Here is a 10,899-nt window from a genome sequence, read left to right as displayed (position 1 = left end):
TGTTACTGCTACTGCTCCTACTGCTACTACTGTTACTGTTACTGTTACTGCTCCTACTACTGCTACTGTTACTGTTACTGCTCCTACTACTGTTACTGCTCCTACTACTGTTACTGTTACTGTTCCTACTACTGTTACTGTTACTGCTACTGCTCCTACTACTGTTACTGCTCCTACTACTGTTACTGCTACTACTGTTACTGCTACTGTTACTGTTACTGCTCCTACTACTGTTACTGTTACTGCTACTGCTCCTACTACTGTTACTGCTCCTACTACTGCTACTGTTACTACTGTTACTGTTACTGTTACTGTTACTGCTCCTACTACTACTACTGTTACTACTGTTACTGTTACTGTTACTGCTCCTACTACTACTACTGTTACTACTGTTACTGTTACTGTTACTGTTCCTACTACTACTATTGTTACTACTGTTACTGCTACTGTTACTGTTACTGCTCCTACTACTACTACTGTTACTACTGTTACTGTTACTGTTACTGTTCCTACTACTACTACTGTTACTACTGTTACTGTTACTGTTACTGTTACTGTTACTGCTCCTACTACTGCTACTGCTACTGTTACTGTTACTGCTACTACTGCTACTGTTACTGCTACTGCTACTGCTACTGCTACTGTTACTGTTACTGTTACTGTTACTGTTACTACTACTGTTACTGCTACTGTTACTGCTCCTACTGTTACTGTTACTGTTACTACTACTGTTACTGCTACTGTTACTGCTACTGTTACTGCTACTGCTACTACTACTAGAGTTACTACTGCTACTGCTTCTACTCCTGTTACTACTACTGTTACTGCTCCTACTACTAGAGTTACTACTGCTACTGCTTCTACTCCTACTACTATTACTGCTACTGCTACTACTACTACTACTATTACTGCTACTGATACTACAGTTACTACTGCTGTTACTGCTACTGCTACTGCTACTACTACTATTACTGCTACTGTTACTACTACTGCTACTGCTACTGCTACTACTACTACTACTACTATTACTGCTACTGTTACTGCTACTACTACTACTACTACTACTATTACTGCTACTACTACTACAGTTACTACTGCTACTGCTACTGTTGCTGCTACTCTTGCTTCTGCTACGTATTCTAAAATGGATAAAAAAATTATTTTTCCTTGTCAATCTACACACAATCCACATAATGACAAATCAAAAACACAATTTAATTTAAAAATACCTTATTTACATAAGTATTCAGACCCTTTGCTATGAGAATCGAAATTGAGCTCAGGTGCATCCTGTTTCCATTGATCATCCTTGAGATGTTTCTACAACTTGATTAGAGGCCACCTGTTGTAAATTATATTGATTGGACATGATTTGGAAAGACACACACACTGTCCATTTAAGGTCCCACAGTTGACAGTGCATGTCAGAGCAAAAGCCAAGCCATTAGGTCGAAAGAATTGTCCGTAGAGCTCCAAGACAGTATTGTGTCGCGGTACAGATCTGAGGAAGGGTATCAAAAAATGTCTACAGCATTGAAGGTCCCCAAGAACACAGTGGCCTCCATCATTCTTAAATGGAAGAAGTTTGGAACTACCAAGACTCTTCCTAGAGCTGTCCACGAGGCCAAACTGAGCAATTTGGGAAGAAGGGCCTTGGTCAGGGAGGTGACCAAGAACCTATGCAGCATTTAAGGTCCCCAAAAACACAGTGGCCTCCATCAAGTTTCGAACTACCAAGACTCTTCCCAGAGCTGGCCTCCAGGTTAAACTGAGCAATTTGGGAAGACGGGCCTTGGTCAGGGAGGTGACAATGACACGGCTGACCCAGATCTGGGACTCGGGCTACCTGTAGCCTGCATTGCCCCGCTACGGATCAGTTGATAGAGCATGGCGCTTGCAACAGACAGGATTGTGGGTTCGATTCCCAGGGCCGTCCCATGATGTAAAACTAATAGCACACGTAAGTGGCTTTGGATAAAAGCGTGTGCTATGTGGCATGTATAGCTACTAGCTTGCCTGCCTGTTGTCTGTAGCCCACTTTAGGCCTACCTACACACCCGTGAGAGATGAGTTCATCGTGATCTCAGTAGTTCATTATGAGTCATCCCCATAGTAACGAGAGAAGCCATTGCGTGGTATGAAAACGAGGGCCACGTCAGATGGGTTGGGTCACCGGGTTGTAGAGGTTACATATCGACGTGTGTGAAGGGAGCTATAATTAGGCGCTGCTTTTTTTCTACTGTTTGGCTACTTTGTGGAAATGTTAAAATAATTCATGATAAGATCATAAGCTAATTTTTGTTTTCTGTTGTAAACCTGTTTTGCTACTGTGTTCCCTAATGAACCCTGACCCCATATTCTATCTATCAGTCCCTGACTGATTTCCTTATATGAACTGTGACTCAGCCAAAAATCATTGAAATTGTTGCATGTTGCGTTTATATATATATATATTTTGTTCAGTGTTGTTTGTTTTGTATTAACCTCCATTTTGAGATCGTAGCAGTGGGATAAGGAGTAGTTCCTCTGTGTGTCTGAAACACCTCAAATACGTCATGAGGATTGTATCTCGTAGGTTTCCCACGTTTGACCAGTATTTCTGTTTTTTTTTTTATTTAATTTTACCTTGAATGCAAACATGTCTCCCCTCTCGAAAGTTTTATCCCGTATTTCTCACCTATTGCCTTCTGTTTCTCCTCTGTAGGGGAATGAAGCAAGTTACCCCCTGGAAATGTGCTCACATTGTAAGTGTCTTTGATTTACTAACTGCCGTTCCAGAAAAGGAAACCTCCTCCCTCCTACTTTTGCTTGTCTGGTCTTGCTTGCTGTATCTGTTTCCTCAGACTAGCCGACATTGTCATAGAGCTTCATACGCTTCATAGAAACCCAACCAAAACACAGACAGCGTAGATATATAGATTAAACTGAGACGACGCCGAGGAGCTCTGCCAGGCGTTCTGCTGGAACCAGGGGAGACGCACAGGGACAAGCAAGCAGCCTGAGGAGAGACTTAATTAGTCTGGGATATATCCAGCTCCATAAGGACCCCCCCCCCCTTCCTCTCCCCACAGACCATGCTTCCCCCCCCTCCTCTACCCACAGACCATGCTTCTCCTCCAACCTACCTCTCCCTATCAACAGCTGTTCACCTCATCAGCCAGACAGGCAGAAAAAAGAGAAAGACAGAAATAGAGACAGACAGACTGATGGTCCCAATTCTCTCCCTAGTCCTTGTCCTTGGCCCCAACTCTTCAATGTTTATTTGCAATACTGTTGAAGCTCCACTACAATGCTCATACAGACAGACAGACAGACAGACAGACAGACAGACTATCCCTCAGCCCAATTACTATTCTTCCTTCTCCTCCCCACACTTGTTCACTTCCCTGAAGGATTTGAAAAGCTTTGGGAATTGAACCTCTTACCCCAGCTCAAATATCCATCATGAGCTAATGGCTAACCCACTAAGCTAAATGTGTAGCATCTTTGGTCAAGGAACTCTCGTCTCTCAGCTGGCTGGGGCCTGCTGCTGGCTGGGGCCTGCTGCTGGCTGGGGCCTTCTGCTGGCTGGGGCCTTCTGCTGGCTGGGGCCTTCTGCTGGCTGGGGCTTTCTGTTGGCTGGGGCCTGCTGCTGGCTGGGGCTTTCTGCTGGCTGGGGCCTGCTGCTGGCTGGGGCCTTCTGCTGGCTGGGGCTTTCTGTTGGCTGGAGCCTGCTGCTGGCTGGGGCCTGCTGCTGGCTGGGGCCTGCTGCTGGCTGGGGCCTGCTGCTGGCTGAGCCAAGGTTGTGGGTCACATGACATTGAATGTGTGAGCTACTTCGAATTGCTTTAGTTAAGCCCCTGAAGTTCATTAGTTATTGAGCCTCACTGTTTGCAGCTACTATGTCAACTTCACCCAAAGACAGATCTGTAAAGTTAGGCTTCAATCACCACATCCAGACCAGGACAATAGATTCAGCAGGTTATGACACTTTATGACCAGGCAAGTGTACACACACACTGGTGCTGTTATTGTCATTTTCATGACATTTTCTCTTGTACTTTATTTCAGAATTATATATATTTTTTATATTTTTACAGATGTTATGGATTTTACTACAATTTCTACAATTACCAACTCAAGAAATGCAATATTTTTTATTATTGCTCTCCTAATGGATAATTCTTTATTACAGAGTAAAACAGCACAGATTTGTTTTTACATTTACAATTCTATTATTAACATTTATTTACATTACTGTAACACAATTATTTTCTTATTCTAATATTCCCTAAATACATCATCAACCTGTTCTGAGCTCTATTAGAGATTCAGTAACCCAATATATCATCAACCTGTTCTGAGCTCTATTAGAGATTCAGTAACCCAATATATCATCAACCTGTTCTGAGCTCTATTAGAGATTCAGTAACCCAATATATCATCAACCTGTTCTGAGCTCTATTAGAGATTCAGTAACCCAATATATCATCAACCTGTTCTGATATCATCAACCTGCTCTATATCATCAACCTGTTCTGAGCTCTATTCAGTAACCCAATATATCATCAACCTGTTCTGAGCTCTATTAGAGATTCAGTAACCCAATATATCATCAACCTGTTCTGAGCTCTATTAGAGATCCAGTAACCCAATATATCATCAACCTGTTCTGAGCTCTATTAGAGATTCAGTAACCCAATATATCATCAACCTGTTCTGAGCTCTATTAGAGATCCAGTAACCCAATATATCATCAACCTGTTCTGAGCTCTATTAGAGATTCAGTAACCCAATATATCATCAACCTGTTCTGAGCTCTATTAGAGATTCAGTAACCCAATATATCATCAACCTGTTCTGAGCTCTATTAGAGATTCAGTAACCCAATATATCATCAACCTGTTCTGAGCTCTATTAGAGATTCAGTAACCCAATATATCATCAACCTGTTCTGAGCTCTATTAGAGATTCAGTAACCCAATATATCATCAACCTGTTCTGAGCTCTATTAGAGATTCAGTAACCCAATATATCATCAACCTGTTCTGAGCTCTATTAGAGATTCAGTAACCCAATATATCATCAACCTGTTCTGAGCTCTATTAGAGATTCAGTAACCCAATATATCATGGTCTTCAGAATGATAGTGGATTTTTGCAAATGCGTCAGGGTTTTGTAACTCAATTTTCTATAGACATGTTTAAAACTGGTTTAATGAGAATCACACACACACACACACACACACTCACACACAGCACTGGCAGCAGTCAGTACCTGAAACTGTCTCTGCCTGTTTGAGCCTCCAAAAATAACCATGGCCTGCTTGTTGGAGTTCCTTGTTGCTAGGGGTTTCCCAGAGCCAGAGCAACGGTTGTCAAGGGGAGGGGTTAGGGAGGGGAGCAGTTTTATTTTCTTGTCATGACCACATTGCTATAAATATTGAACCATCTCTCAGCCTGCGACACACACACACACACACACACACACACACACACACACACACACACACACACACACACACACACACACAGGGACATTTTCTTGTCACACCACATTGCATAAATATTGAACCATCTCTCACACACACACACACACACACACACACACACACACACACACACACACACAGCAGCAGCAGCATTCATTAACTGCATGCCTTTGGTGTCATCCTGACTGGCCAGATATCAGATTTCACTAATGTACAGAGGCCTGATTCACCTCTGGCCCCTCCACACACTGGCCTAGATGAGGGTGAGAGAGAGAGAGAGAGACAGAGAGAGATGCAGAGAGAGAGAGATGCAGAGAGAGAGAGATGCAGACCGAGAGTTAGAGGGGAGAGAGAGAGACAGACAGAGAGAGAGAGAGAGAGACAGAGAGAGAGAGAGATGCAGACCGAGAGTTAGAGGGGGAGAGAGAGAGAGACAGAGAGAGAGAGAGAGAGATGCCGACCGAGAGTTACGAGGGGGAGAGAGAGAGAGAGAGAGAGAGAGAGAGAGAGAGAGAGAGAGAGAGAGAGAGAGAGAGATGCAGACCGAGAGTTAGAGGGAGAGAGAGAGAGAAGGAAAGAGTACTCTTTTTTTTTTAAGTAAAAGGAAACTCCTGAGTAACACAATCCTACAGAGACCTACCTATCTCCAGGATCAGAGGTCAGAGGTGAGTTATCTCTCTGCCTCAGTGCCTGTACCTGTGGTTCCATTACAAAGCTTTATAATGTGTACAAGCCACCCACACCAGTAGCAAGTTCTATTCTTTGAGGTATCAGACTTTAACTATTGTATTCAGACTGTTCTACTAAATCATGTAGCTTACAGTCCAATTTATGCATTTGGAGATATTATGAATAGTGAAATACTGACATGTAGATTTGATGTTGAGTTTGCTGCACACCAAAATCCCTTTAGCGAGCTATACAGTATATAGCCTACAGTATATATCCTACAGTATATAACCTACAGTATATAACCTACAGTATATAGCCTACAGTGTATATAACCTACAGTATATAATCTACAGTGTATAACCTACAGTATATAACCTACAGTATATAACCTGCAGTATATATCCTACAGTATATAGCCTACAGTATATAGCCTACAGTATATAGCCTACAGTATATAACCTACAGTATATAATCTACAGTATATAATCTACAGTATATAGCCGACAGTATATAACCTACAGTGTATAACCTACAGTATATAGCCTACAGTATATAACCTACAGTATATAGCCTACAGTATATAACCTACAGTATATAATCTACAGTATATAACCTACAGTATATAACCTACAGTATATAGCCTACAGTATATAACCTACAGTGTATAACCTACAGTATATAGCCTACAGTATATAACCTACAGTATATAGCCTACAGTATATAACCTACAGTGTATAACCTACAGTATATAGCCTACAGTATATAACCTACAGTATATAGCCTACAGTATATAACCTACAGTATATAACCTACAGTATATAATCTACAGTATATAATCTACAGTATATAATCTACAGTATATAACCTACAGTATATAGCCTACAGTATATAACCTACAGTATATAACCTACAGTATATAATCAGTATATAACCTACAGTATATAATCTACAGTATATAATCTACAGTATATAACCAGTATATAACCTACAGTATATAATCTACAGTATATAACCTATAGTATATAACAGTATATAATCTACAGTATATAACCTACAGTATATAATCTACAGTATATAATCTACAGTATATAACCTACAGTATATAACCTACAGTATATAATCTACAGTATATAACCTACAGTATATAATCTACAGTATATAACCTACAGTATATAATTTACAGTATATAATCTACAGTATATAATCTACAGTATATAACCTACAGTATATAATCTACAGTATATAACCTACAGTATATAACCTACAGTATATAATCTACAGTATATAACCTACAGTATATAACCTACAGTATATAACCTACAGTATATAATCTACAGTGCATTCGGAAAGAATTCAGACCCCTTGACCTTTTCCAAATTTTGTTACGTTACAGCCTTATTCTAAAATGGAGTAAATAGTTTCCCCCCCCTCATCTATTTACACACAATACCCCATAAATACGAAGCAAAAACAGGTTTTTATACATTTTTGCAAATGTATAAAAAAAACTAAAAAACGGCGGCACCTCCCGAGGGTTACAGCGGTCTAAGGCACTGCATTGCTAGAGGCATCACTACAGACCCGGGTTTGATCCCGGGCTCTATCACAACCGGGTATGAACCTTCGCCCCAGTCTGAAGTCCTGAGCCCACTTGAGCTGGTTTTCATCAAGGATCTCTCTGTACTTTGCTCTGTTCATCTTTGCCTCGATCCTGACTAGTCTCCCAGTCCCTGCCGCTGAACATTATCCTCACAGCATGATGCTGCCACCACCTTGCTTCATCGTAGTGATGCTGCCACCACCATGCTTCATCATAGGGATTGTGCAAGGTTTCCTCCAGACGTGACGCTTGGCATTCAGGCCAAAGAGTTCAATCTTGATTTCATCCGACCAGAGAATCTTGTTTCTCATGGTCTGAGAGTCTATAGGTGCCTTTTGGCAAACTCCAAGTGGGCTGTCATGTGCCTTTTACTGAGGAGTGGCTTCCGTCTGGCCACTCTACCATAAAGGCCTGATTGATGGAGTACTGCAGAGATGGTTGTCCTTCTGGAAGGTTCTCCCATCTCCACAGAGGAACTCTGGAGCTCTGTCAGAGTGACCATCAGGTTCTTGGTCACCTCCCTGACCAAGGCCCTTCTTCCCAAATTGCTCAGTTTGGCCTCGTGGACAGCTCTAGGAAGAGTCTTGGTAGTTCCAAACTTCTTCCATTTAAGAATGATGGAGGCCACTGTGTTCTTGGGGACCTTCAATGCTGTAGACATTTTTTGATACCCTTCCTCAGATCTGTACCGCGACACAATCCTGTCTCAGAGCTCTACGGACAATTCCTTCGACCACATGGCTTGGTTTTTACTCTGACATGCACTGTCAACTGTGGGACCTTATATAGACAGGTGTGTGCCTTTCCAAATCATGTCCAATCAATTGAATTTACCACAGGTGGAATCCAATCAAGTTGTAGAAACATCCCAAGGATGATCAATGGAAACAGGATGCACCTGAGATGTATTTTGAGTCTCATAGCAAAGGGTCTGAATACTTATGTAAATACGTTTTTTTTTTGGTGATATTTCAGTTTTTTTAAACCTGTTTTTGCTTTGTCATTATGGGATATTGTGTGTAGATTGACAAGGAAAAATAAATAATTTAATCTATTTTAGAATAAAAACGTGTAAAAAGTCTGGTGGTCTTAATACTTTCCTAATGTTACTTAGCAGATGCTTTTATCCAAAATATCTTATAGTCATGCGTGCATACATTTGACATTCCCGTGAATCAAATCCACATTCCTGGCTTTGCAAGCGTCATGCTCTACCAACTGAGACATACAGGACTACTGTCTAATAACCTGACCTTATTGTAGTATGATCTAAAATAAGGACGTGCGACAACGAGGTTCTAGCTCCCGCCTGTTTATTAACCTAACCCTCGCATGTCCTACATAGGTACGGATACCCCCAAGGGACATCCTACTACACTTATAATTCATTACGTTTTCATCGCTCAACATTGGAGAGACAACTAATGAATACATTTACTCAAAAACGTTTAATTTTTATAATAATCGCTCTTCAAAAAGACCCAAACTAGTGGTGAATACTGAGACACCAACTGGACCTGGTCCTGGATCTAGAGCTGAATACTGAGACACCAACTGGACCTGGACCTGGATCTAGTGGTGAATACTGAGACACCTGGACATGGAGCTAGTAGTGAATACTGAGACACCTGGACATGGAGCTAGTGGTGAATACTGAGACACCTGGACATGGAGCTAGTGGTGAATACTGAGACACCTGGACATGGAGCTAGTGGTGAATACTGAGACACCTGGACATTGAGCTAGTAGTGAATACTGAGACACCTGGACATGGAGCTAGTGGTGAATACTGAGACACCTGGACATGGAGCTAGTGGTGAATACTGAGACACCTGGACATGGAGCTAGTGGTGAATACTGAGACATCCACTGGACATGGAGCTAGTGGTGAATACTGAGACACCTGGATATGGAGCTAGTGGTGAATACTGAGACACCTGGACATGGAGCTAGTGGTGAATACTGAGACACCTGGACATGGAGCTAGTGGTGAATACTGAGACACCTGGACATGGAGCTAGTGGTGAATACTGAGACACCTGGACATGGAGCTAGTGGTGAATACTGAGACACCTGGACATGGAGCTAGTGGTGAATACTGAGACACCTGGACATGGAGCTAGTGGTGAATACTGAGACACCTGGACATGGAGCTAGTGGTGAATACTGAGACACCTGGACATGGAGCTAGTGGTGAATACTGAGACACCCACTGGACATGGAGCTAGTGGTGAATACTGAGACACCTGGACATGGAGCTAGTGGTGAATACTGAGACACCTGGACATGGAGCTAGTGGTGAATACTGAGACACCCACTGGACATGGAGCTAGTGGTGAATACTGAGACACCTGGACCTGGAGCTAGTGGTGAATATTGAGACACCTGGACATGGAGCTAGTGGTGAATACTGAGACACCTGGACATGGAGCTAGTGGTGAATACTGAGACACCCACTGGACTTGGAGCTAGTGGTGAATACTGAGGAACCTGGACATGGAGCTAGTGGTGAATATTGAGACACCTGGACATGGAGCTAGTGGTGAATACTGAGACACCTGGACATGGAGCTAGTGGTGAATACTGAGACACCCACTGGACTTGGAGCTAGTGGTGAATACTGAGGAACCTGGACATGGAGCTAGTGGTGAATATTGAGAAACCTGGACATGGAGCTAGTGGTGAATCCTGAGACACCTGGACATGGAGCTAGTGGTGAATACTGAGACACCTGGACATGGAGCTAGTGGTGAATACTGAGACATCCACTGGACATGGAGCTAGTGGTGAATACTGAGACACCTGGATATGGAGCTAGTGGTGAATACTGAGACACCTGGACATGGAGCTAGTGGTGAATACTGAGACACCTGGACATGGAGCTAGTGGTGAATACTGAGACACCTGGACATGGAGCTAGTGGTGAATACTGAGACACCTGGACATGGAGCTAGTGGTGAATACTGAGACACCTGGACATGGAGCTAGTGGTGAATACTGAGACACCTGGACATGGAGCTAGTGGTGAATACTGAGACACCTGGACATGGAGCTAGTGGTGAATACTGAGACACCTACTGGACATGGAGCTAGTGGTGAATACTGAGACACCTGGACCTGGAGCTAGTGGTGGATATTGAGACACCTGGACATGGAG

General features: G+C 42.5%; 1 protein-coding gene across 1 annotated transcript in view; it reads left to right on the top strand.

Annotated features, from left to right (window-relative positions):
- The window catches only part of LOC115124638 (calcineurin subunit B type 1-like), a 54,700-nt gene that overhangs the window by 19,734 nt on the left and 24,067 nt on the right, over positions 1-10,899 (top strand). The window contains exon 2 of the mRNA XM_065002333.1: positions 2,705-2,744. Coding sequence (XP_064858405.1) covers positions 2,705-2,744 — 40 coding nt within the window. The remainder of the gene's footprint in view (positions 1-2,704; positions 2,745-10,899) is intronic.

Source organism: Oncorhynchus nerka, linkage group LG16 (assembly GCF_034236695.1).
Source record: "Oncorhynchus nerka isolate Pitt River linkage group LG16, Oner_Uvic_2.0, whole genome shotgun sequence".
Taxonomy (NCBI): Eukaryota; Metazoa; Chordata; class Actinopteri; order Salmoniformes; family Salmonidae; genus Oncorhynchus; species Oncorhynchus nerka.
Note: the sequence above shows the minus strand (reverse complement) of the source record. Positions and strands in the feature narration are given on the sequence as shown.